This window comes from Nematostella vectensis, chromosome 1 (assembly GCF_932526225.1).
Source record: "Nematostella vectensis chromosome 1, jaNemVect1.1, whole genome shotgun sequence".
In the NCBI taxonomy this organism is placed as follows: domain Eukaryota; kingdom Metazoa; phylum Cnidaria; class Anthozoa; order Actiniaria; family Edwardsiidae; genus Nematostella; species Nematostella vectensis.
This window is the reverse complement of record NC_064034.1, coordinates 12,234,867-12,262,770: the sequence shown is the minus strand read 5'-3', so window position 1 is coordinate 12,262,770 and position 27,904 is coordinate 12,234,867. Positions and strand designations below refer to the sequence as shown.

General features: G+C 39.2%; 2 protein-coding genes and 1 long non-coding RNA gene across 8 annotated transcripts; 2 read left to right on the top strand and 1 right to left on the bottom strand.

The window, feature by feature from the left end:
- The first annotated feature begins 615 nt into the window (after positions 1 to 615).
- LOC5517338 (ETS translocation variant 5) lies at positions 616 to 9,721 on the top strand. 3 transcript variants are annotated; one of them, XM_048725342.1, is made up of 5 exons: positions 616 to 758; positions 4,482 to 4,515; positions 7,266 to 7,295; positions 8,345 to 8,595; positions 9,251 to 9,721. In XM_048725342.1, the coding sequence occupies exons 2-5, from the start codon at positions 4,509 to 4,511 to the stop codon at positions 9,545 to 9,547; spliced, it is 585 nt and encodes a 194-aa protein (XP_048581299.1). In that variant the 5' UTR covers positions 616 to 758; positions 4,482 to 4,508; the 3' UTR covers positions 9,548 to 9,721. The 3 variants fall into 3 exon arrangements, with proteins under 3 accessions (XP_048581299.1, XP_001637373.2, XP_032217740.1); XM_001637323.3 differs by lacking the exon at positions 7,266 to 7,295 and having other exon boundaries at positions 617 to 758; XM_032361849.2 differs by lacking the exons at positions 616 to 758; positions 4,482 to 4,515 and adding an exon at positions 7,055 to 7,186.
- On the bottom strand, positions 7,702 to 27,904 carry LOC116601164. 2 transcript variants are annotated; one of them, XR_007307321.1, is made up of 3 exons: positions 27,608 to 27,904; positions 10,149 to 10,219; positions 7,702 to 8,930 (listed from the first exon to the last, which is right to left on the bottom strand). It is a non-coding gene; the product is annotated as an uncharacterized LOC116601164 (long non-coding RNA). The 2 variants fall into 2 exon arrangements; XR_004289925.2 differs by having other exon boundaries at positions 7,702 to 8,443; positions 27,608 to 27,898.
- On the top strand, positions 10,465 to 25,059 carry LOC5517341 (short transient receptor potential channel 4). Of its 3 annotated transcripts, none has more exons than XM_032361847.2 (9): positions 10,465 to 11,873; positions 13,804 to 14,670; positions 19,255 to 20,045; positions 20,614 to 20,809; positions 21,334 to 21,519; positions 21,968 to 22,030; positions 22,172 to 22,387; positions 23,360 to 23,524; positions 24,005 to 25,059. In XM_032361847.2, the coding sequence occupies exons 1-9, from the start codon at positions 11,868 to 11,870 to the stop codon at positions 24,074 to 24,076; spliced, it is 2,562 nt and encodes an 853-aa protein (XP_032217738.1). In that variant the 5' UTR covers positions 10,465 to 11,867; the 3' UTR covers positions 24,077 to 25,059. The 3 variants fall into 3 exon arrangements, with proteins under 3 accessions (XP_032217738.1, XP_032217739.1, XP_001637374.2); XM_032361848.2 differs by having other exon boundaries at positions 23,360 to 23,564; XM_001637324.3 differs by lacking the exon at positions 10,465 to 11,873 and adding an exon at positions 11,925 to 12,949.

The following is a 27,904-nucleotide window of genomic DNA, read 5'->3' as shown; positions in this document are numbered from 1 at the left end:
ATAGTTTTATGAAATGTATTTTTCTTGGATTACTTCTCAATTCACAGGAATATTCACAAAAATAAATATCACATCTAATGTCTAACTTACATATTTCGTTTGACCATTAGGAAGATAATGAATGTTGAGAAACCACGAAGAAGCAGCAAGTTAGAGCGAAAACGGTGTTTGAAGCACAAGGTTTTTCTTGATTTTGAATGAAGTCTCGTTTTCGAAATCTTGCAATCCCCGAAGTATTACATCCCCTTAATTTTAGATTCGGAATCGACATGGCGCGCGGGTAATACCAAATGGCCCCTTTCTTATCTTATGCTCTCTTGACAACATATATTCCCACCACAGGAATGAACAGATACCAAATATATCCATTAAAATAAGAGCCCATAATTCGACACACGCCTCATTTTGCTATCTTTAGCACTCATCTCGCACGAAGTGTTACTCAATTTTCTTGTTGTTTTACCCTGAAATGGTTCACAAAATACAAAACATTAATATCAATGAAGATAGAAATCCATCTTCTTATTTTTTTTAAATATATCCTAAAGCGACTATTTATGGTGTTTCCGGAATTCGATATGTCGCAGTCATTAGTGCTTCCGGTTAGATCACGTGTTAAGCAACCAGGAAGTAAAAGGCAATCCAAGCGTGCCTGTCTACGACATAAAAAACAATCGAGAGCGAACAGGCTATCAGTGTTTCGCATGCTGCCATCTCGCTCCTTACCTAACACCTGCAAATCGAAAACACATAGACCGGTAAGAATAATCACTAAAGAAGAGAACTTTAAAACAGATTCACGATGCTCGAATTCTGAGCCAAGTAGATCCAGACGAAAACTAGACGCGTAGTGCGGCTTGATTTTGACCTTGATTTTGTCTAACTAGATAATAATTTTATAAATATTTAATCTTTAAACCATTTATAAATTGCCACGTAGCAAGGATAACGAATTATTGGAGATAAAGTTTCTGTTTCTTGCGTCTTTTCGCAGCAGATGCAACTCCATTCAACACGAATCTACTAGTTAGAGTGACAAACAGGAAGAGTGCGGAAGAAAATGTCAAGCGAAAAAAAAACGGCCCTACTACAAATATCAATTCGTTAAGTCAGACGAAAATTCTCAGCTCAGTAGGGCATTTTATAGTTTTCTTAATGCAAAAACTAGAGGACGCAAAGACAAGATTCCGTGTACTTTTGGAGCTTTTAGTGTATTCCGGTCGGCTTGCTTTCCGTCTGTTCATTTGATCAATGCTATGTTGACAATACATTCATGGTCTAGGGCCAAGTCTGCGAGAATGAGAATCTTATTGAAAAAGTTGAACAATGAGCTTTCGCTAGAACACTCGTAAGAAGTTACACAAACCACATTGCCGTAACGAAACGAAGCTTAGATCGCATAGAATAAACAAAATCTTTATTTTTTTCGAATGTCAAATAAACACACAGAGATAAAAACCATATTGAGAATCTAAAATCTTGCAAATATTATCTATAAAAGCCTTATGGCTATCTTCTCTTTCCATTACTAATGATACAACGTTTGAATATATGAATCTATCATCTATTCTTATATTATTTTCTTGTCTTCCGATTAGAAATCAGAAACAAGAAAATAATGTAATACGAATTTTGAATGGTTAAACGCACCAGTAAGGTGTGTTCGCTGCTAGTTGATCTCTGTCGATTTTCGCGGCGATCGTAAGGGGCTAAAAGTTTTCCGGTTTGTCTCTTCCGTATCATCACAAATCACTCCGATCAATTGCCGTAAATGCGAATATCGAGGTGCAGGGATGAGGACCCATTTGTGTCGGGGAAATGCAATTTGTAACGTGTGTAGTTACAGGAGGCCATATCTCAATCGTTTTTAGTACAGTTTAAAGCTTTGTGATTTTTCCCAAGTATCAAGATCTTTCTGACAGAAGTCCCTTCTCAGACAGGGTATGAGATGCTCTCCCCAATCCCTCTCCTTCTTTCTTTTCTTTCAGTCAACCGTTGACTGTCCCCCCTCCCCTTTTCCTTCCCCCTTGACAGGATATCGAAAACTGCAACAGAGTGCAAGAAGAAAGGGTGAGACATTTCAGTGTTGACCTTTCCAGATAAATAGGCCATTCCAGCTATAAGCATGCGCGCGTACTCACCATGGAAATCTACTTCAACTACCGTCATGCAGCGCGCGCTTCGCTTGGTGCAAGCCTAAATATGCGCGCGCTGCATTCTGGTAATGAGGTAGTGGTTCTGTGATAATGCACGCGAAATGGCCTATTAGCGCAAAAGCATTTTCCTCCCCTACCACACTCTCCAGTTCAATCGGGTAAAAAAATCTACATCCACTCCTTAAATACTTCCTCTCCTACTTCCCATGCCATTGACCATGGCTCCCCTTCACATACGACTTTTTTGTTAAGGGGACAACTATCCCTGTCCAGCATGCAATACATATATAGCTGGTCGTTCCCAGAATAAAAACACGTGTCAAATAATCTTTATCATTTCGTGCGGGTTTCAAGGGTTCTACTAAAGACCATAAATATACAAGATGTTGTAGCCTCCTAATGATTTGACAAATGTTTTTTTTTCTTTGAATACCAGCTATGCACACATCGGCAAAAGTCGGTCCAAGAACTCTAAGTCATAGTCGTCGAACACGTTTTCGGGTAGTCATGCAACTCTAGACAGCTTATATATTCTCATCACAACTGCCACAAGGTAAAACTGATGGCCATAGAAAACTACCATAAAATGCGATCGAAGGGAATTTTAGGACGAGGGCTATCAAACTATCGAACAGATGAAACAATTACATCTTGCATCTCGTGCTTAAGAAATCACGTGACTTTTTGGGTGACAACGGCTCGCGACAGCTTTTGGCGCCAGTAAGTTTTTATGTCAGAAAGGGTTTACTTTAATCGAAAAAAAAAAAAAAAAATTGCCACCATTTTCCATCGTCGGAGACCCAGGGCGTACTGAGAGTAAACAAGCATAACGCCAGCTCGCGCTCGTTACGCTCAGCGCTAGTTTCCGCTCAGTACGCCCTGGGTCCGCGAGGATGCAATTTCCTATATCAATCATTTCTGTATACTAGGTACTAGTAAAATACCAAGTGTGAGTAAACATACATATTTCCATCGGTTGGTTGGATTGTTTTTATAACTGAATTTAAATTTTGATATATGTTTTTTATAACTTATTAGATATTTATTCCAATAAGTCTTCCAATAAATGAATGGAAAACATGTGGCTGACAAAAGCCCTTTAAACCCTTTCTATGCCAGGGCACACCCCAAATACTCGTCAACAATAAAAAAAAAATATCAAACAAAACAACGCAATCATAAGTTTTTGATCTCAATTTATTTCGATTCATATTTCTCAATTTTTTTATCCATAAATCCATATTTCAAAATGTTTTCTTATTCCATTTTATATTGAATAACCACACAACATCAGTATCATTGTTGGTTTTTTTTCGAATTTTCCTTTTTCTAAAGGAAGTGTGCAAAAAGGTGGTGTGTATATAATCCCCTGAGCCAGTGAGCCGTTACGTAACAGCAAGGAAGCACAATATCAATATCACAAATCACAATGACTTTTGCCTGATGGGTTGAGGGCATTTACATCGTGGGCACATGTTCCTGAGTTCCCGAATAAAGATAAACATCGGTTTGCCTTCAATATGTACTTTGATTACTCAATTGGTATTTTTTGGGAACACAGTTTTACTACGCCTTCGTGTTTATAAGTCAAAGCGGAAACATTGCACTAACTGACGTGTTATTTCCAATGTCTTAAGGCGATTTAGGGAACATTGTCAAAATAAATTCAAGTGTTAACTAATTCCCAGTATACAATAACGGGCCGACTTCTTCTTTTAAGAATGGCACATTAAAAAATTGTGTTGGCGTCTTTAATTTGAAAGAAGAAGAAAACAAAACGTGTCGAAAGCAAACATTTATGCACCATTGCAATACCATGACACGGTTTCCTCAACTGTAGTCTTGTTGTGCTAATTGTTAGTTATTTATATATTTTTTCATTATTTGTTACCGTTTTCAATAGGCCAAGTTGTCAAGTTGTCAAGGCCAAGTTGCAAATTAGCAAAGGGCCCTTCATATAATCTTATAGATTGAAGTTAGTAAAACAGAGTAAAAAGGGCATTGACTTATCTGATAAAAATAAATATATAAACTGAAGGTATAAATAAATAAAAATAACTTCTAGTAAAGGTCTATATTTGGCTTAGGTTACGAAACTGCACGGCGTGTATGTGACTCAGTCTTCCGGGTTTGACGCACACCTTCCCTTTCAGAACTCGCTCTTATATGCATGATTCTTATTAAAAATAATTTCAAAAGGATCAAAATACTATTCTTAATTACTATTACTATTACCTAATATATAAAACTATTGTATAGATATTAATCATATCATTAGCTGCTGACTCGTTATTTACAATAAATAAATGCATTTTATTTTTTCAGGTCTGTCTTGGTCTTCCCTACTAAGTCATGACCGGTAGGTATAACTGCATGCTCCAAAATAACCTGTGGTGCAGGCTTTAAGTAATTACTGGGGGGGGGGGGGGGGGGGGTTATTATATTATCCAGGCGTCATCCTCGGGGACCTAGGGCGTCGCGGAGGTCCGCTCGCCTCCTCTGACCTCCGCGACGCCCTGGGTTTTTGTGCCCGGAAATGAACCGTGAGGAAGCGTGGAAGCTGGGACGAGCTCACTCGCCAAAAAAAATCCCTGATTTTACCCAATCAAAGCCACTCAACCCGAGTAGCTTGTGATTTGGATATTGTTTCCAAAAAAAGAAAACATTTTTCATACGTTTGATGGCTTGATTTACTGATCTTTTAGTATTGCTTGGAAAACGAATTTTGAAGAAATTGAAACTACTAATTGCTTTTCAGCGCTCAAAGTTTACGTGGCCGTATCCGAAGAGCCGAACCCGTCAGCTTGTATATAAAAAAATAAGCAATGAGTTTTTTTTACAAGCAATCACCAACAATAATTAACTATGGTCGCTATTATGGGACACAAAGTTCACACTGCATTTTAGAACGCATCACTAAAAAATATTTTTGGCCCTATCTGAGCTCCCTATTTGGCATTCGGGGACGCAGTTTCGTGTGACGTCACGTCACAGTTCCACAGGAAACCCGATAAGGACTCCTGGGACTCACTATATATTCACTAGACTTTTGTAGCGGGCAGCATTCGGAGCGTGGTAAATATCTATACTATTAGTTAAGGTGCGTCCGTCTCTCTTAGACTTGGAATATTTTGCTTAACAATCGTATTATGCCTTCACAAGCTATGTGCATTCCGTGGTAAAATATTTTATCCCCCAAATTACCGCGCGAGACAAGTGATTATTTCGACAAAAAAAGGCATTTTACAACTCTAGCAAAGATGGCGTAAAAAGTCGTATAAATATTTACAGATTTTTACCTTAAACAATATTTCACAAATACATTTTAACTTATAACAAATAGCACATTCTCCCTTCCTCTAGACGAGATACAAAGAAACAAAAACTCTCCCGACTGCTCCTGGATCCGCTCCAAATGCTGAGCAACTGTTTTGGAGCAAATGTTTTAAGGATGTTCTTAAATTTCAGAGTACAAAAAATGACACTAATACTATGTATTAGAAAGGGAATGGCACACATGATCACTAAGAATATGATCTTGTTATTATTAACAAAATGTGATTCTGCATTTAAGACCGCCTCATACTATGCATTTAAGACCGCCTCATACTATGCATTTAAGACCGCCTCATACTATGCATTTAAGACCGCCTCATACTAACTAAACAATTTGTTGCTGCTAATGGACATGCTGAACCACGGCATGTTTGTACCCATTGCCTTAGAACTTGTGAAATATCCGGCTGGACTTTATTGTAATCTGACCCGATTAACTAAACTAATCAGATTGATTAATTCGTGATCCCCATATACGGTTCCCAATACCGTTTCTCATTTCCGTGTGATTTCATAAGTTTTTATACCAAACATTTTAACGTCAAGATTTGAAAATGATTGAGAAACTACAAAAAGTGCTCATTTGTTTTGACAGGCATTCCATGGCCTAGCCCATTAATCCAAGTATCCATTTATAAATTCCAATTTTACCCTTGCGTTTCTTTTAGATAACGGGCGCACATGTTTTGTAAACCATAAGTGGTCATGTACTGCCCTGCACAGCGGCTGGGTCCCCAAAAAATATTTTTTTCTGTATTCTGCCCCCACCCCACCCCCCCCCCCCCCCCCCCCCCACACACACACACACAATATTTCGAGGCCTGCTACGGCCCTGCGGCAGAATAACATTCTCCCGTAAACATTTTCCCGTCTCAAGCATGCGAGTTTGTTTTTTTCCTTTAAATCCCTCATCCGCTCGCTATTTGGTTTAATTTTCTTAGTATGTATACTGAATCGATTGTTTTGTACATACATCTCGCGTAGACAAAACGGGAAATACTGCACAAAAACATTTATCAAACAAAACGTGTATTTCGCAGCAGCAATTATTTTCTCAATACTTTGTTTCATGCTTCGACATTTGGAAATCGCAAGAGTTATTTTCATCTTTTAATATGCATATCTCGCTAAATGACGTCAAGGCGGACATGACTCGTGGCCAGACCTACACTTACATAACGCAAGATGCCCCAGAGCTAAAGACGAGTCACACGCCGATTATTACGAAACGTTGAGAAACGTACTCGCTCACTCGCGTGAGCGCCTATTTCCCCTTTGTACCTAACTAATGTTATTCATTGAGCATCAAAAAGTCAAATTAAGTCTACTGGGTTAGTGAAGGGATCGTTAATCGTTGACATAACTTTATTTGGTTTTTGACTTGGTTATCTTGCAGTCTTGTTCACGTAACCGGTGTTTTGCTTGCGAATATTTTGTCTAAAATTAACGTCTAAAATCGACAAACGGAAATTGGGCTATGACGTAGATTCAGTACTCGGCAAGTGGGAGGCGTGGAATCACCAAAGGCCCCTCTGCACCATAAATACTGCGCCTGCCAACCGACAACATAGTTCTCACTGCTCATGTTCTGTGTATCCTATCCAAGCGACATTCGTGCCTTGTTCTTCAAGTGGAAGCTTGTTTAACGCTTTTAGAATCACGGATTAAGAAAATGTCGAGTACACACCATTCAGGTAACCTTGTATCAACAAATGACAACATGTACATAGGAGGCAAGTAAATCTTTATTGCTAATTTTGCCTATATTTCCAGTAACACCCATCCTCGTTAGCCAAACTAGAGGTGAGTTCTTCAAGAGTTCGTACTAAACGAAAAGCTCTCTCTTATGCTCTTTTGCTATTTTACTTTAAGAGCTTAAAGTTGCACGATCTTGTTTTTTAGTATGATGTGTTCTAAAATGCAGAATCTAATTGTGTTAACAATAACAGCATTGGATATCATTGTTATTAATCATTTGAGATTTTCTTTATCTTTTATTTTCCTAACACTTTAACATGTATTTTTTTTATACAAACTTAAATTTAAGAACATCCGTAAGAACATTCTGAGCCTTAAAATACTCCAAAAAAAGAACGGCCAGCCTCAACTAAAACTTAATGTTCTTAATAAAAGAAGAGTGCACTCATACAAAGCTAGATACATGTCAAGATCAAAAGCCGGTTCATCAAAACAGCCATGTTTTCTTTTGTGTTCATTCAATACGTGGGCGGATACTCCTAGACCTTTAGTCTAATCAAATTTTTGTTTCCCGTTTTTGACGTTCCTCGTTTTGCGGAAACGTTGGTGAATTTCTCCGGTCCAGAGCTCGCAATGAAATTGTGTATGTGTATGTAAGTAAGAAAGAATGCAAAGTAATTATGGTTCTATATATTTTGGGACAAGAGTATGTGAAATCTAGAAAAAAAAAATTCACTAGGATTACTAAAAATCAAATGCCGGAACCTGTAACGATGACTACGGGAAAAATCGTCCGGCCTTTGACATTGGACACTTTTATTTGGTCAAGGCTAAGAAATATATTTGTTTATCTAATAATCGGCTCAAAATTGGCTGAATAACAGATAAAAATAAGTATATTATACTTATACGGCAATTCCTTCATCTTTACTTTTTTTATACTATCTATTAATATTTTTATTTTTGAAAACTGACTTTTCGTTGTTGTTGTTGTTGTTGTTGTTGTTGTTGTTGTTGTTTGGGGACGATGGACCAACGTCTCGCAAGCGTCTTGCCAGCAATGCTGGCGCTGTCTGTACGGAGATTTCCTCAGAGTATTGCCTGACACCTTTCTTGAACAGTTCTAAATGCGTATTTTTTGTTTGAATATGAAGAGGAAAAGACAATTAGATTGACTGGTACAAAGCCCGCAGTGCATCTCTGGGAGTTTCTACTGGAGCTGCTTGCCGACGAGAGCTGCGCGTCGATGATATCTTGGACGAAGAAGGAGGAGGGTGAGTTCAAGCTCCGGAACCAGGAGGAAGTCGCGCGAAGATGGGGCGACCTCAAGCAAAGGCCAGGCATGAACTACGACAAGCTAAGCCGCGCGCTAAGATATTACTACCAGAAGAACATCATAAAAAAGGTAAGAGCTATCGAGCTTGCTCAACCTGTCTGATTTTTCTTTGCGCTACCTGTAACTGGTAGGGATATACAGTATCGTAACTTCTACACCAAAATCACTGTTTTTTTTTTCCCAAATCAACCCTTAGAATAATCGGGTATCAAAATATTTCGTAAATCGTTTACTTCCATATAATTTAATCATATGTTATGTGCAATAAATAAGTCCACTATTAACTTAAAAACAAATTAGTTAGTTACGTAACTTTATCGTTAACGATATCTCTCCCCCTTTTAATCGCTGAAATAGCATTAGGGATCAATCTCCAGGGTTGCCACGAAAACGTCACTTCTGCCCTATACATTAAGAATAGATTATACAAAGCAGCAAGATAGATTAGAGGCACGTTGCGCCATGGGCCTCATGCGATTCATATTGGCTCAATGAATAATAGGCTCGGTTTCCAGCCGTGGTTTCGTTGCGCTCTGGCTCCTCCACTGACGAATGGGAGAGGATCGCGGGCGCACCGAAACCATCACGGCTGGAAACCGAGCCTAACGGGATATTTGTTAAACATGATGTCATTATTATTACAGACAGGATTTTCATGCTAAAGCTATGTTATTCATAGGTATTCTATGGCTAAAATTAACGGATATCGCCTTTTTTATTGTAGGTCAACGGTCAGCGACTTGTATACAAGTTTGTTGAACTACCGTACAGTTATATCCCTTACAGGAAGTCATCTTCCCCATGTTCAGGCAACGACAAAAAGCAGCACGAACGAATTGAAACCGTGCTTAGGACGCAAGTCAAGAAGGAGGACAAGGGGCAAGACCTCAATATGCGACAAGGGCCAATCAACGGCCACTACCAGCACCACGTGACCTGTGAGAACGATCATCGTGTTGTCATAGCAAAGCCGACGTCAGTCATTAAGCGCTGTGGCCGAGCGAAGGCCTACACCCGCTAGCGCACATTCGTGACATTTTTAAACCATATCTCGTTCTGCGTTCGTGATTTTTTATGAAAGTTAAAATATATTAACTTCGCTATGCTTTAACTCTGTGTAATCGAGACCGGCACTTTGTACATACTGAAAACCGATTAGCTGCAATAAAAGCCACTTGAAGAAGACAGCTATTAATACATACGATTCTTACTTTTAGAGCGCAATAAAATCCCACCCTAAGGTGTTTGTATCTATACACAAAAATATGCGCAGGGCACTAGTTGTGTCAAAATTATTTTACTTTTGGGGCAAGTGACGTACTTAAGGTAAAACCCCGACCTAACTTTTTTACATAATGCAGAAAACATCTACGCTTTACCTCTATGTGGTAAAGCGTACTCTTCAGGCATGCGGCGTACGCACGGAAACAAACACCGGGCTCACGGCGAAAAATCCCGTGTACAATGGTGGAACAAATTCGCAAAAAAACTATCGGTAAAATGCCGTGCCTTTTAGCGTGCGCTAACAAAAGACAAGAGCACGGATGAACAGAATCTCATGAGCACACGGAAAGAAATTTCACTCATTGAATGGAACGATATCGCGCGCACGGAAAACTCACGGTGGCGGTGAAACTCACAGCTTCTAGTCCTCTCCGCATTATAAACCCAGTCCATCGCCTACAAGCACGTTCTGGTGAAAAAAAAATTACAACATTGCAAGAGTGATAACATAAGCTATATGTTCAACATTAATGACTTCAAATTTATCAAAATCTATCAAAGATAATGAATAGGCATATATTATCAATTATAAGGGCCTACTTCATATAAAAGCCATATACTTGAAGCCCTTAACGAAATCCCTCCTAGTTGACTGTTACATACGAGTAGTCAAGTGTCCTTTTTTATCATCTGATAAAAGCTTTCGTGTGAAACTGACTCACGGGGGGGGGGGAGAATGCGTAAACATGACAATCAACACCGTTATCGATTCTTCAGGTATTATTTTACAATTTTATACCACACATGCAAACGTATTGAAATTTATTTTTTAGGAAGTTATAGGGAGTATAAAAGTTTAGGAAGTATCAAAAATATGGGTAGTTCTCGTTACAACAAACTTTTACACAAATAATTTTTTATGCAGTTAGGAAATAAAACTAAACAACAGAGAGACCCGGCAAAGAAAGCATGGACAGAGCAATAGGCTTGTTGCGCATGCGCGATGGTGTACGTTTAATTAGTTGGACAACGACCCTTATCACAAGACCCGGTTAGACGTGAGCACGATGATTCCGTAGTCAATGTCAGTAATGCTGAGCTGCCGGAAGACCAAGGCCAATTAAATTGTGATCGGTTTCGGTACGTGTATAACGAAATAGATTTCCCCAAGGAATGGATAATTGGCGGCATATGCCTTCAAACCACCAATCTGCTGTATGGCCGGGGCGCCAGAGGATCCTTGTTTCACTTGTAGTCAAACGAACGAACAAGTGTTACCTCTCACGCTTCTAGAAAGCGAGTGAAGCCTGGCGTTTTTGGTCAACCAGGATATATGCAGGGCATTTTGTTTTTACAGACGCGGCGAAATGTATATATAGACTGTTCCATGTTGGTAGTTCTAATAAAATATTTTTATCATAACTCCTCGATAAAGAGAATAAATCAAAATGGACTTTTTCTCATTGTTTATACAATTCTTACTTGTGGCATTCTATTATGCAAGACATGACCATGACAACTTGCTGAAACAGGAAAAAGCGCACGTCTAAAATATCAATTTTCCACCTCAACTTTCCAACGCCACGTAATACTACAAAATGGTTAGATCAGTATACAGGAATAGTAATTATAGCACGACTTTTGATGCTTTACTTACTAACTGAACACAGGTGTTAGGCGAGGAAAACAAAACACCTATAGTCATTAGTGGCGCGAAGTTAGAATCTCCGGCAACGCGGTCAAGTCGGGAGCTTTGAATAAAAAAAGCAAACAAAGGTCACTAGCTAATACAATGGTCACCAAGCTGCAAAAACAAACAAAAAACAAAAAAAAACTTTACTACAGTTGACGGAAATGTTTGAATGTTTAGGCGTTTATGAATGTTAGGTTTAAACCTAAACTTATTTCACTATTTATTGAGAGCAGACGGAAATCTGACCAAATCACCCCTCCCTCTCTTGCTTTAATACGGGTCTGTATCAGTTGATGCGTGGCCTGGTGTTACTGAATCACATGACCAGCCAAGGGATTAGCCAACTTCATCGCGAGTAAGCATGACTTACAACCTTGCTGTTAGCGAATCAATCAGCGAGTAAACGGAGAGTAAGAAATAGAAAATGAAGGTACGATATTGAAAGTATGAGAACTTTCGAAATAATGAAATATTATCCTCAATGTATTTATTTCAGCGCTACTAATATAGAATGGCTCGACAGAGTATGGTTTACGTAAAACGATGGGATATAATAATATTAACACTACATTAGCGCAATGGCTTGTTTTCTTTTTTCGTACAGCACATTGATCATTGATGAGCCTTTTTAATTGTTCATGTGCAAAAAATAGCAGTAAGCCGACAAAGAAAGGACGAAATACTTGTTCCCATCAATTATTTTATCCTATTTAGATGGACTGAAAAATAGATATTATATATAACCTATTAGATTGCGTTTCCTATGTTTTGACTGATCGACATTTTGGTATTTCTCTGCTCGAGGATCTCCCTTTCATTTTTTGGGAAGATAACCTATTTCCACCAAGTATTTTTACCGGGCCTAAAGGAAAATAACTGTATGTTCTTTGCTTCGCAATCAATCTAGTAATCGCCAGGGAATGTTGTCTACGGCCTTACTGTTTATATAAAGCAAGTAATTATTTCGTGATTCATGTATACTTGCCTGCATAATATAAAGAAAAAATGAAAACATTGACCATGACTATTACTCTAATAGATCAATGTACGCTATGCATTCTACCTTTTCCTGGCATTTTTCTCTCATACAAATATTTAGAAACCCTATCGGTTTACTTTGGATGATTCACTTTTAATGAATTGAAAAGTTCCCTTTTCCCCTTTTTTCGCGCCCAATTCAACACAAATACATTGACATCGTAACCGAGCAGCAGGCGTCCATCGACGCAGCCTTCAAGGGAACTAGAAGATAGAAGTACTGCAACTTTCAAACTCTATAAACGAAAGGTTGCCTTTTTTTTAAGCTAGTTAGACATTCAAAATTATTCACATGTCATTGCGATTTCTTCCCAGTTTCTAATATGTATGCATTTGCCCACCTTTGGAAGCCAGCTGCGACCTACTTTTTAATGGCGTCTTCGGACACACCGAAATGCAAAATAAGAATAATCCGCTTAACGCTTAAACTAATTCACCTGGAGAACTCTTCAAAATATTTTGAGAGCGGTAAGATATTGTTTCGTTTTATTGGAAAGAGAGAGGATTGGCGCAATACACCATTAGCGGTGGCTGATTTTAGCTATAGTCATCAATGATGTGTATACTCGACGATATTAACGAGTTCTTCCTCGAATACCACATTTTACCTCTTATCTTTAAATCATAGTAGTCTTTAAATGGTTTTGAAAACAACAGCGACGATTGGCAACGCATAGACTGAAATATTTCGATAAGAGTAAAATGAATTTCCTTCTTTTCCTTATTTATTATTCTACTATTGTACAGCAGATTTTTTAGGGTTCCTAACACATATCCGACAAAAGAAATAATGATTTTTTTAGAATTGACAAAGAAGGAAAAATCTCCTTCGACTGGCTGCACTGTTGTTCCCAGTAGTGAGGGGGAAAAGCACTCCTTGTCTTTGAGTACCAGTTGACATATTGCATCCATAATTAAATAAGCTAATTGAAATACAGAAAAGAAGTTTAGACTAACATCCGTTTAAACTGTCATCATATTGCCAGGTCTCTGAAAACCTCATTTAAAGGTTAAAATTGCAGCTAGGATGATCTACGTTGCGAGGTAATATCCCACGCAAGAAAGGCAAAGTAGCTACTGTTCCTCCCCCCCAACAGAGTAGCTTCCGTCATTAACCAATTCAACTACCAAAACAGCATAAAGCTGTCAGAGACAGTATCTAGAGTTACGTGGCCGATAAATTAACTTTTTGTTGAGCATTAACCTATTGGGCCTGTAGTTTTTATTGAGCTTGATAATAATCGCTGTGGTAGCATAACACGCTCAGCGAAGGTGTTTCTTTTTTGTTTGTTTTCATTTTCTCTGCACATCTGCTATTACAGTCCAGGGGTGGAGAGCCATTCAACATGGAGTCAGGTTTGAAGTACTCGGCTGCGACCGCAACGCTTATGTTCGGTGAACTTCACAATGGCTTCGTCCGTCCTTTGTGGCTAACACAAGAGAGTCAACCTGGGGAGCGGCCCATGGCAAATGGAGGCAGAGGCAAGATGGGCTGCGATAATCCGGTTTTTCGAAATGCGGATGCGCTATCGCGAGATGGCGACAGAAGTGACGCGAATGGGTTCTTAGTGAACCATCAGAGTCGCCTTGAGAGCGCTATGGTCTCCGCGGCGCGGGATAACGACAGTGTATCGTTAGGAGTGGCCCTTGACCATTACATGGAGTTACTGAATATGGAAGGTCTTAACGATAATAACCCGGGCGATCCCAACAGTCACAAACCTAAAAATTTCCTACCACTCGTCGTCGCGGCCCAGCTTGGAAACTACGAGGTTCTTAATATGCTTGTAAGCAAAGGCTTTCAGCTTGTAAAGCCCCACAATGTGCTGTGTCGATGCGAGGAATGTCAGGCGGATAATTTCAGGGAATCGCAAAGACGATTGGACATTTATCGTGGGCTGGCAAACCCTGTGTTTATCTCAATGACGAGTAATGATCCGTTTTTGACGGCGTTCGAGTTGAGCAGTGAGTTGGAAGTAATAGCGCGAAGGGAGGATGAATACGAGAAGGACTATCTTCAACTTTCGCAGCAGTGTTCGCAATTCACGATTGGATTACTGGATGAGTGCCGAACGTCTAGAGAGCAGAGATGTATTCTCAATTATCCTGGAGAAAATGGCTCCGTGGAAGACTACGCAGAAAACAGTCTAGGTTTGGTCAACAGCGCAATCTCTTACAACCAAAAAGAGGTAAGTTTTGGTCACTAAATGTTACGCACATTTAATTTATTATATTTTGCTAACGGCTATGAAAAGCAATATTACAATGAAGTGAATTGAAATTCACTTAGTTTATGAAAACGACAGACAGACCTGACGAGTGTTAACAGCATTGGCAATAAAAAAATAGCATGTTTCTAAGCAAAATTCCATCATAGATGCAGGGTATAAAGAAGAGAAGGCGATAATTAACTGGATCACTAAAATAGCTTTTATTTTTAAACGCGAGTATTGTAGTTGGCAATAACATGACACTATCCGTCACAAAAACGACACAATTGAGAGAAATGGTTAAGATTACAAGCGGATCATATTATACATAAGAACAAAACATATTTTTGGTCAGGCTAGAACACTTGACGTATCACCATGGCAAATATCTACGAGATTTTTTTAACCAGGGAAGTGTAAGTCTCCTCACACTTCCCTGTTTTAACTATTTGCGTGGATACAGATTTAAAGCTCATTGAAGTGATACGAGTCATTCCAAAGATTAAAACAGCTCTACGTCTTTATTTTGTATGCGTATTGGATGTATTTGAATAACGAGAATTTTCATGAAATGTGCCGTTTAATAGTTGTATTACTGTAAGCCTGGCAACAGTCAACATTTGAAATAAATAACTCGATTTGCATAAGCTTTAAATATAATATATATCCTAAATGTTCATGGTTAACACATAGAGGGAACTTTAGCCACCAGTTCCAGTAGAAATAAAATCAGTCAAAAAGACTTTGATGCCCATTTCTTAGGCAATGCGACGCAAGAAATGTTGTTCTCTAACTCCTACGCCTAGACGTCATTACATAAAAGCATCTGTTAACGTAGCCAAAATAATAACTTAAATAATGCGTCGAAAATGAAAGTAGTACCTTAGACACTATTTGAGCCATGACAAATTTATAAATGCATACGTATTTAAGGTTTGAAGAGTTGGTATTGGCAAGATTTAGCGACAAAAGACAATCCGACTCCCTATGAAACAAAATTCAAAAATTATAAATATATATATATAAGGGGAGAATTACCGCCAAAAAGATGTGAGATTTAAATGAAGAAATTCCACGATAGGTTATAAACGGTAACGATTTTTCTAAGCTAAATATGCTATATTCTTAAATTCAGCTTGCAAAATCAAGGACTTTTAATCTAAAATTTAATTTTGTGTTAATTTTGAAGTGAAAACAGGTGCATAGGGCCGGGATGATTCGCCGCAGGGCACACAATATTACTGAAAGCAATGAAAATCGCCTTTATTTCTGAGGATAACACATCTCGCGGTTACGACGAGTAAAATTATTATTGGCAGACATAAGCAACAAAAAAAGGAACATTTACGCTATGTAGATTATATCTTTATATACATACATACGGCTATCTAAATTTGTCAAAAACGCTCTTTTGATTATCAAGGAAGTTCAATTAAAACATATCAAAATAAAGCTGAGATAAAAGCAATATTCATTTTAAGGCCTTAAGCAATAATGGCAACTCAGAATTTACTTCTGTCTAAATGTACAAATAAATACAAAGTGGCTCTAAATATTGGTGCCGGTACGGAAGAAGGTATTAATATTTGAACAAGCTATTAAGACGACAAGCTATCACATATCGGTGATCTTCAATCGTAACCGTTACGGAGAATGAATACAAGAAGTTACTCAATGTGTGTTTAATCATGAATTCATGTTTAGGTTATAAGGTTTTGGCATGCGTGTCTGTAGGCTGCACTTTTGAGCTAGAAAATAAACATTCATATTAAACTCTTGCCTAAAAATCACAGGCAATATGGGGTCATTATTTAATTTCCTCTGGGTATTTGTTAGCTCTCAGTCTAGTTTAAAACATTTCGAAATACAAACTCGGGTGGTTTTTGTTATGTAAAGAGATCATAATACTGTTTATGAATTGCGTTATCGGGGTGATGCTTTATAAAGCTCGAGTTAAATTAAATGAGAACCAGCATCCATTTTTGACAAAGAAATGGGTCAATATTTGATGATGAGTGGGCGAAATTTCAACCATGATAACAAAAAAATCATATCTATAATGCTATTGATTGTCTACTTTTTGTGCCGCCTCAAGGCATTTTTAAAAACTATATGCGCAGTTTTACAGTACCTAAAGATTCAATGTCACTTACAAGTGAGGAAACAAACCTGTGGTGTGGCGTATCAACGAAAAATCAGCCACAAATTCAATGATTCATCGTTATAAAAAAAAAATTTCTTATATTATCTTTTGTTAAAAATTTCAAATTTCTCATTCTAGCCAACAAGGAAGCGTTGATTAGGGGTGTACTGAATTAGGTAATAAAATACCGTTTGGGTTGTTTGAGGTTTAAAATAATGGTAATAATTCCGAAGCAGGATTCGAATTAATATTACTTTGACAAAAAAAGTACTGACTATTTCAAAGAAGCGCAAAGCCGGGATCGAGAAACATAAACCAAATCAGATGGTCTTCATGCACCGAAAATGAAATAAAAATCAATTTCGGAAATTCGCTTTATTTGCTTAAGCTGAGGTAATTGTTGTTGATATCCCCGCTAGATATTGTAAATCAAATTACAACCTAACACGTTTGTGTTTGTTTAGCACACTAAACTCATGAAGTTAAAAAAAATTCCTTTTTTCTATATCCAGCGACAAATATCGCAAAGTCTACCCTGGGTATATACCCTGGTTCCAGAGCCTCGAACGTCTCTCTATTTAGTGGCCAGCCTGGGTACCAGAGTCTCGAGCTTCGTTCGTTTACAAGCGCCTTTACTGACGCTTCGCGAGCTCGTGGCACTGGTACTCAGGGTACGCAAAGTCAGATATTACTGCACGAAAAAAAGGCCCTTAAAAGGTAACCGACATTTTTATTTTAGCTTTCAAACATATTTCATGTTGAATAGAGTAAATAGAGCAATACCATGATCATTTCAGACTCTTTTGTTTTCTGAGGGACGATTACAAGCGAAATTCTCTCGAAAACAATAGATGGTTCTGAATTCCCTTATGCATTAATGATGAGAAAGATTTAGTTTCTAAATTTCGCTTATGTATTGACGATGAGGGAAATTTAGAAAAAGACAAAAGCATCTTTTGCCTTATAAATTTCCCTCTACATCAGTGCATCAGAGAAATTAAGAACAAAGATGCTTGTCTTCTAGTTCTCAACAGGGAAACAAATAGAATGCATCTTAGTGATTAGCGCAGGAATAGACCCTACGCCTAGAGATATTTGATCTCGTGATACCTAAACAACGTTAGACTAGATCCATGTGGGATGATTTTGATTGCTGTGCGCATGCGTGCTAATGACGTCAAACAACAAAACTGTAGATATGTAAATAAACTATGTTTGATTTGAGAATCGTCGTGAAAATGTGGTGGTCTCTAGAGGGATAAAGAGAACATTGCGTATGCAGTTCCCTAATCCATTGAACCGTGTTTGCTCATCCAACCTAATAGAACTTGTAGTTGCGACTTTATTTCCTCGGTGATCATGGTATTACATACATGGTATCCGCCTGTGGCGTCGGACTTCAACTAATCTTCCCTGGTTGCGGGAACATTTAATCACTAAACTTCCCTCGTGCCATGCTATAACTTATAAATAACCGGCAATTCTGTATTGGTGACTTTTCTTTGCAACATTTACTTGGTTTCATATCTAAGATACGTCCTTGTGTAATAAAAAATGCGGTCCTTTTCGCCGATTCAAATTACATTGACATTAACATAGCCAAAAATTTCAAATTGAAGGAGTGAGAGAGAAGAAAAAAAAAGGTCATTGTTATATATAAAACACAGCATATCGCAGGGGTTTACTCGGTGTTTATATAAAACAGGGGTATGCCCGTTGTTTATATAAAACATATCCTGCTCACAGGGGTATACCCGCGGTGTTTATATGAAAAATAGCCTTTTCGCAGGGGTACACCCGGTGTCGATTTGAACCATATTTTGCTCGCATAGGGTATATCCCGTGTCTATAAGACAGGGGCGTAGCCAGGGGGTTGTCCAGGGAGGACCCCTTCAATCAGTAAAAATACAGTAAATGTATGAGTTATTATCTAAAATACAGGATAATATGCCTTGAAAGGGCCTTTTGGGCCCCCCTCCTGTTAAAAATCCTGGCTACGCCGCTGTATGAAACATAGCCTGCTCGCAGGCGTATACCCGGTATCGATATGAAAAATGGCCTATTGACAGGCGCATACCCGGGGTTTCTGCTCACAATAGGAGGATTGCTTTAAGAAATCACGCAATATCAAAGGCTTTTCTGACAAAGAAACTTTCTTGCTGATAAGCTCTGAATAAGTTACTTTTTGTTGTTATTTTGTAGCTGAAAGCCTAAGCACGTGCAAATTTGCTGCCCAGAAATTTACGTGACTTCTTAGTGCAGGTCGCCTTACAGGCCATGAATCAAGGAGACCGCGTGTCATCTTCTGTTTTTTTTTTTTTTTTTTTTTTGGCTTTTGCCTGAGCTCAGAACGTCTATCATCCTCTCGGAGACCAAGGACGCGAGGATGGGTTCTAAACGCATTCCACTTTTACCCACAGTTCGTTGCGCACCCATTCTGCCAACACTTGGTGATGCAGCACATCTTTGGTGACATCACAGGATGGCGAACCAATCATTTCCTTTATCGCATCGCCTACGTGTTGACCCAAGTCATCATATTCCCAGTTCTGGCCGTGATCTACTTCTTCATGCCTTTCCTAGAGGTTGGCCGCAAAATCAAACGTCCATTCGTCAAGTTCATCAACCATACATCATCATTTGTGGTCTTCCTGATTCTGCTGGCTGTATCGTCACACCACCAGTTTGAGATCAGATTTCGAAAAATGCCGTCAGGATTAGAGTGGCTCATTTTCTCTTGGATTCTCGGGGTTGCGTGGTCGGAATGTAAGCAAGTATGGCACGAGGGGGCCAGGCGCTACTTCTCAAGCGGATGGAACTGGATGGATATCGGTATGGTGTTTCTGTTACTTGGTGCATTTGTTTTATGGACTATTATATTCATCGTCGACTTTGACAGCAATGCCAAGCTAGCGCACGACGTGCTACTTAGCACGGCCGATGGCATGTACGCTTTTGGTGTCGTTGCAAGCTTCTTCCGGTTGATTTACTTGTGTCAGATCAGCCGCTATCTGGGTTTGCTACAGCTGAGCTTAAGCCGTATGGTGAGAGTGATATTTCAGTTCGCGTTCATCAGCTGCGTTGTGCTCTGGTCTTTTTCGGTTGCTATGACAATGCTCTATATGTCATCATTTGAGGCGTATCAGTTACCACGCCCCGTGAAGAACGTAACGAGTGACATCGATGCCATATTGGACAAGGGTTACGACAAGTAAGTACAACTATGAAAAACACCCAAAACTTATCTATTTAACTAATCAATTTTTTGCCCTCTTCCTATGTTTTCCTAAAACTCCCAAGAGGGCTTCCGTCTTTCTATTACAGGTAGACCAGAGGCCGGTAGACCCTTAACCAGATTACTAAAAATACCTTTTTTTTAACTCCGCCAAAAATACTGATCATAACGGATTACGGTATGTAATACAGTTTATGATAGTGGCAAAAGGACTGACCTATAATAAAGCATTGCTGGTATGTGGTTAATCACGCCCTGTGACCTTCAAAAACATTTGCATGACACATTCCAAGATTGAATGAGAACCAAAGTTTTGAAGCAAAACACAGGTGCGCTAATGAGGCTTTCTCTATACTTTTCCAATTAAATCCATTAAAAACGAGGATAGCAGTTCCAAATCTTATGTTTCCCTTTATCTCTTGTAAACTGGCTTTAAAGCCTTCGCCGCTCAGGATCTGTATCTAGTCAACCGTTTTTGGGTGACGGTAGATTTTTGTTCCCTAAGTCAGGTTCCGTGCTGACAATGTACCCTTGTTTATCTCAGTTTGCTTAGTACGATGGTAACGCTGATGTGGGCAAGCCTGGATATGGTTGGTCTAGATACCCTGAACGTGTTTAAAAAGCAGAGTCTGATCCAGTTCTGGACCGCAGCTCTGTTCACCCTGTACCACGCGGCGTCCATGGTCGTCCTACTTAACATGCTCATAGCAATGATGAGTAATTCATACCAACAGGTCGAGGTAAGGTCGTATCCTAGTTTGCAAAGCTTCCTTCTTGTTTATATCAAGAAGTTCAAATTAAGGCTGCTTTCCGATCCTCGAGATCCGAGCTGGTTGTATGCAGAAATTCACCGTTCTGCATATTAAAGCAGCATTGTCACCAGTTTACTTCCGGTCGATTACGTAGATGATTTTTAACAGGAAACGCGAAAAATATTTCAAAATATTGAAAGCAGTGTGTCTATTGGAAGTTTCTTCGAAGACGTGATCGATAATTTAGAGCGGATTGCCTGTTAAATATCTCGGATTCTAATAGATTCTTTTGTCTTTTAACGGTTGAGGTTTCCGTCGGACCTCCGGAAGTAAACTGGTGACAATGCGGCTTTAACTTTGCTCCTGTGCCGATTATATAGATGGATTGTGACAGCTAACGCAATGAATATCTAAAATATGGGAGACTATACCGAGGCTCTTATGGAGGCAGATGCTTTGGCGTGCAGAAAAACAATCGATGCCGTATCCGATATGTTGCACTTTCCTTTTAGGACAATATCGAGACGGAATACAAGTTCGCACGCACTCAGCTCTGGACAGATTATATCGGCGATGCGGTACCTACTCTTCCTCCGCCACTTAACCTCCTCCCTACCCCTAAGTATATCGTGCGCCTGCTATGCAAGTTGAGCAACAGATGCTGTGGCGTGCCAAGGAAGGTCCCTTGCTTGACGGAGGTGAGTCTTGTAGAAGCAATCAATAAGAGAGAACAGTCAGGTAGTTCATAGCATTGGAATGCACAGGTCAAGGGCACCCCTGAAACGGAACTGAACTCCCCTAAACTAGCAGTGTGCACAAAATAAAGTGAGGGCTTCAACCATCGGAGTTTTTTGTCTTCGTGAAACCTGAAATGATTTGCAAAAGAAATGAAGTGGTAAAAAATAGATGAACGTTTGCAGGAGAGGGGCGTTTCTGCATTTTCCGTACTTTTTTTTATAAATGTGTAGGTGTAACGGTGTCACAACTCTCCCACTGCTTGTTAGGGTGGTTTCACATTAGAGGTTACTGGCTAATGGTTGCTTGTGATCGACACAAGAAGGCAATATATGTTTATCGCCGTTCAGCATGAGATATAAAGGTCTAGAGGTCTTTACATTTCTTTTTCTTTTCCTTCCCACTTTTTAGAGCCAAGTATGGGACTATGATGGAGGACGGTTCGATGTTGAGCATAGGAAATCAGAGTACAAGGTACAGTAAACATAGACAAATGTTAAATAAAAAGGGTCGCAGACAAAGAATCAGTTTTAACTATAGTGTTGGTATCCTCTTGAGACACGGCCCCAGATTATCATTAATTCATCGTTTGAACATTTAAATTTTTACCATTAGAGCACTGTTCGCGAACTACTGAGCCGGTACTGGGACAGACACCGCAAGGCAAAAACTCCCGCGACTGCCGCAGATCGCATCCAAGCGATGACCAAGATCAAGGAAGAAGTTACAGACATGCTATGCGAGATAAGAAACATCCTCAAGGCGAGAGGGCGAACAAGAGGTAGCCGAGACCAGCTGAAAGCACCTGAGGAAGGCGAGCCTGCAAGTCAGGTTAGGTGTAACCTATTAAACCGGCATTTTGAAGTATGTATTGTCCAGCTTCTGAGCAACGCGAACATGCAAGTCAGTTAGTTGTAACTTGTTAGCGGCATTTTGAAGTATATATTTGTCAGCTTCTGGGCAACGCGAACATGCAAGTCAGTTAGTTGTAACTTGTTAGCGGCATTTTGAAGTATATTTGTCAGCTTCTGAGCAACGCGAACATGCAAGTCAGTTAGTTGTAACTTGTTAGCGGCATTTTGAAGTATATATTTGTCAGCTTCTGGGCAACGCGAACATGCAAGTCAGTTAGTTGTAACTTGTTAGCGGCATTTTAAAGTATATATTTGTCAGCTTCTGAGCAACGCGAACATGCAAGTCAGTTAGTTGTAACTTGTTAGCGGCATTTTGAAGTATATATTTGTCAGCTTCTGGGCAAGGTGAACCTGCAAGTCAGCTTAGATGTTACCAAGTCAGGTGCTAGTTGTAACTTGTAAACGGAATTTTGAAACATGTATTGTCAGCTCCTGGACAAGGCGAAAATGCATGTCAGGTTAGATGTTACCAAGTCAGGTGTTAGTTGTAACTTGTAAACGGAATTTTGAAACATGTATTGTCAGCTCCTGGACAAGGCGAAAATGCATGTCAGGTTATTTGTAACCTGTTAACCCGGTTTTTTTTAAGTATGTATTGTCCATTTCTCGGCAAGGCGGACATGCAAGACAGGTTAGATATTTTTAGTGTGTATTATCCATACCAGTAAGAGTTTGAATTGAGAAACTCATCGCGTAAAGAACTGAATATGTTTATCGATAAAAACTCTTTAAAAATCCTGGGGGCTTTTTTTAAAATAAATCTCTAATATAAGAAGCTGAGCTGTTATTTTACTTCGCAAAACATCTGGACATGTGTTAGCGAAAACATGTGGGAGTATAATAGTATAAGCAACAAAGTTTGTTACCCATTTCTTCTCTTGCCTTACAGGAAAGAATCAAGCTCGAGTTAACACCACCACCATCTTCCTCATCATTGCCAGAACTCAGTTCAGGCAACACCCATGGTGAGACAAATGGCATGTCTGCCAAGGTAAACGGCCGTAACACACCATCCCCGACCGGGACAGAGGGCACAAACCACAACACTGCCGAGGCAAGTGAGGCAGAGAACAAAGTTTGAATTTGCTTTTGCGGTAAGCACGCACCATGTTAAAGCTGTGCACAATTAATGGAGCTGGTAATTGTTAATATCTATAGAGGCACCTTAAACTTTATCTGCTCACGCTGTAAAGGAGATGTTAAAGAACCTAGGTGCTGTTCGTAATAATAGGGGATTGCTCCCTAATGGCCAAGTTAACTTACTTTGAGCCCAGACCACGTAGGTGTGCTTGGGAACCATTACAAACTATATTATTAGTCCTTAAAGTATTTTTTGTTTCATGCTTGTACACTGTTTCACTGTATAATGGATCAAAAACATGAAAAGATGTGCTTGTTTTAACTACATTTTACACAGAAAGCTGCGTTAAATTGCACTAAATGCACAGCCTACTAGATCTAGGAGTTTCAATGAAGGATTTAGGAAGTTTCCAAACAAAACTCAATACTTATATATAGTATATTTATCTTTCAGGGGAGTAGTTCTCATGGCGTACAGATGACTTTTAAAATCAGAGGATCAAACATTGTTTCCACACAATTATGATTTGTTTGTATTGTCCTTAGTTTGTGTGAGCTAAATTACATGTACATTTTTCCAAGTATATAAAAAATAACACAAAACCTTTTTCTGAAAAAAATCAAACTTGTAAACCATAATACTCATGAAAAATAAGAGCTCCTTAAAGATTTTAGCTGTTCTCACATTAATGAATTGTGAATTTTTCATATAATGAAGGGTTCATCAAATGGCTTGGAGGGGGGAGAGAAGATTTTGACTCAGGATATAACATTTTTTTGGTAACCCCTTTAAAAGCCCCTAAGCCCACCCCTGCCCCGCCCCTACTCCCTCAGCATGCCTATCTTTATCTTGAAAATAACATTATCATTCATTATCATTCCGGAATCTGACATTTGACTATCAATAATGTTTTTTGTCTCTTTGTTCCTGGTAAATAATACATTGTATCAGTAAATCCAGCTATGTACTATACACAAGAATTGTAAATTTGGAAGTAATCTGTATTATATAAAGATAAGTGAGTGTCAAACACATTTATCTTTTTGCCTAAATTAATTTGTATTTGTACTACAGACTCAGTTTATATCAGTTAAATAAAGCTGAAAGGTAGGACTCATAACAAATTCAGAGCCACCCTTAAAGGGGCCATTTTGTTCAGGCCCTTCTTTCAGGTGGCCAAAAGTTTTAAGACCACCACCAGCAATAACATGCTTAAAAATTGTCTTTGTATGTTAGAGTTATAGAAGATGTCTAGCACAACAATGTAAGAGTTAATTACCGAGAGCCGAGGCAATTAGTGATATACATGATGTATAAGCTTATTGCCGAAGGCTCGAGCTAATTAACTGATTTATTACAGATTGACAAAGGTTTCCACGCAAAAATGTTTTTCAGAATCTTTATCTTTGAAATTGAACCCTGATTGAATAAAGAGTGGTGTGGAGGATTCAAGCGGCATTAGCATATATATCGAAAAGTTATTTCTGCAATTTCTACGGCAACCAAAATGGAAAACTATTAACGATCAACCACATCAGTATGTGCTAAATAGTCACGAAAACTATATCATCCTTGAAAACAAAGAAAGGCCTTGGTATCTTAATTGTACCAAATATTCCCTTCGCGGCCAGTTTATGACATTTCACAAGCGTTTGAATGAGATGTGTTGCACCTTTTCTGGCCCGTACCCAGGGGGGGTGCAGGGGGTGCAAACGCACCCCCCCCCCCACAACAGCTGAAAGTCCACATTCGGTTCTCAATAGGCAGGCTATTTGTAGACAAAATTATAAAGCATAAGCTAGATCACTCTGTATGTAGCCAAATCTTACAATAAACGTCCCGTGGAGATACTGCAAAGGCATAAATAACAATCCCTCTTTGTTCTTTCGGGGATGGTCGCATTTTTATCAGAGAACCCCCTCCCCCCCCCCCCCCCCCAGGAAGAATAAGGTCCACTTTGTCAGATTTCGCACCCCCCAAGAAAAACCCTGGGTACGTGCCTGCTTTTCCAACTGACAAAGAATACGTTTTCGCAAGCCGAACAGTTTCTTCCGGATTTTGATCTTGTTGGAACAATCCTTGGAACAACAAGCCGTTATATTACGATTCTAAGTGAAGAAGAAATTGAGAAGAGAAAGCACGACAGGATTCCGTAGAACACAAAAACCCAACACGATGTGGGCTGTTCGTACCTGGCAAGAGTGGGCAGAAGAGAGGAATTAGAACCAGAGCTGTGGCGGCAAGATCGGAGTTTCGTAAGTTTCAATAGTAGGTGTTTGGTTGTAGGGTTGATAAAGTAATGAGAGAGGATCTTTGAAAGGTTGATAAAGTCCTAAAGAGTGAGGGCAAAAGTGGCAATAAACCCCTAAAAAGACCTGCAAATGTAAGAAATTAATAGTTGAAGTTTGTCATGTTTATGGTCCAATAGATTTTGGAAAATTGTAAAGATAAGTGCCATATGGTTGGGTTTTGATATTCAGCATTGAAGAGTGCAGGTAGTGAATTGATTTAATTGCTCATTATAAATGCAAGGGATGTATACGAGCTTCCTAAGCTTCCTAGCAATCTAATTCAATTCCTCAGCCCCGCTCTTCCCTGCTGAATATCAAAACCCTCCCCGGGCTCTTACAACTTGCCTATCAATGAGGTTTGTACGTGAAATAATGCCCTACAGAAAACAATGGAAACCGTGTCAATCATGTAATAAAGGCCTTTAGATGTTTGAGCACAGCTTACATATTTTTATTATTAGATCAAAACTTTTAACAGCATATACTTTATAAATATATTTTGCATTTTCTGTGATCAATAAAATTCTCAGAAGGCTAAGAAAATAGACCATCAAGTGAGAGAGTAAGAAAAAGACCAATAAAAACAGAGGCAAGTCATATAAAGTATGTGTTTTTGATCTCATTGAATCTTAACACCACAAGCTGAGGGTGTTTCGAAATATTAAATTGATAAGTAGGGGATAGTTATAAGTTATAAGTTCAAATAAAACAATAATCAACTTTTTTGAAAAAAGTAGCAGGCGCTCAGAAAATAGTAGCTGGCAGTTCCGCTATAAATCAAAGCACATACTGAGGTTCTAGATAACACACAGACTTGAAACACTAGTGGCGTAGGTAACATGAACAACGGTAACAAGCGTACTAAGGTTTAAGATAACACACAGACTAGGCACACTAGTGGCGTGGGTAACATGAACAACAGTAACAAGCGTACTAAGGTTCTATGTAACACACAGACTAGGCACACTAGTGGCGTGGGTAACATGAACAACGGTAACAAGCGTACTACGGTTCTATGTAACACACAGACTAGGCACACTAGTGGCGTGGGTAACATGAACAACGGTAACAAGCGTACTAAGGTTCTAGATAACACACAGACTAGACACACTAGTGGCGTGGGTAACATGAACAATGGAAACAAGCGTACTAACGTTCTAGATAACACACAGACTAGGCACACTAGTGGCGTGGGTAACATGAACAATGGAAACAAGCGTACTAACGTTCTATGTAAAACACAGACTAGGCACACTAGTGGCGTGGGTAACATGAACAACGGTAACAAGCGTACTAACGTTCTATGTAAAACACAGACTAGGCACACTAGTGGCGTGGGTAACATGAACAATTGAAACAAGCGTACTAACGTTCTATGTAACACACAGACTAGGCAGTTGCGTGGGTAACATGAACAATGATAACAAAAGTACTAAAGGGTTCTAGATAATACAAAGGCACATAGTGTTTACCCCCCCCCCCCTCCCCCCTCCCCCCTCTCCACCCTTCCCTTCCAACACCCCTCTCACATCTTTGGGCTGCAAATTTTAAAGGGATAAATTAGATCCGAAATCTACAAAGTAGCCACTAGCCATGGATGTCTTATTAAATTTTACTGCACTTCATTCACTACAAGGGCTGTAATGTACATGCTTACAAACCACAAATTTACAAACAATGAAACGAGACCAACTACCGATAAGAAGAATTCCCAGATCGAGATGTCTTCATCTTGAAATACTTTCAAAAGTTATACTCTACTTACACATTCCGCTGGCTTCTTCAAGACAATGCATGCAAGATGGCGGTTTGGTAGCACGCCTCGAGAGGAAAGAAGATGCCGAATTCTGGTCTTCGCTTTCTTTGCACATACATGTGTTCTCGTGTGCTCTTGAAATCAGTTCTACTGATCTTCTATTCGGCATCCGGTCAGTTTCAGAGGGCAGGCAGGCTTTTATTTTTGTAGAGATTAACTTTTCGCGTTCTTGCAGCTCGTAAATGCGTTGATATGCGGTACAGCGGTCTATCTACGAACCAAAAATGCGTGCGCAAATCCGGAAAT

Bases quoted from the DNA above. Each gene is read 5' to 3' on its own strand.
- LOC5517338 (XM_032361849.2), top strand. From the start codon at position 7,165: ATGTCGAGTACACACCATTCAG. The intron at 7,187-7,265 runs GTAACCTTGTAT...CTATATTTCCAG, and splicing joins GTCGAGTACACACCATTCAG to TAACACCCATCCTCGTTAGC. The intron at 8,596-9,250 runs GTAAGAGCTATC...TTTTTATTGTAG, and splicing joins AGAAGAACATCATAAAAAAG to GTCAACGGTCAGCGACTTGT.
- LOC5517341 (XM_032361847.2), top strand. The intron at 21,520-21,967 runs GTGAGTCTTGTA...CCCACTTTTTAG, and splicing joins AGGTCCCTTGCTTGACGGAG to AGCCAAGTATGGGACTATGA. The intron at 22,388-23,359 runs GTTAGGTGTAAC...CTTGCCTTACAG, and splicing joins AAGGCGAGCCTGCAAGTCAG to GAAAGAATCAAGCTCGAGTT.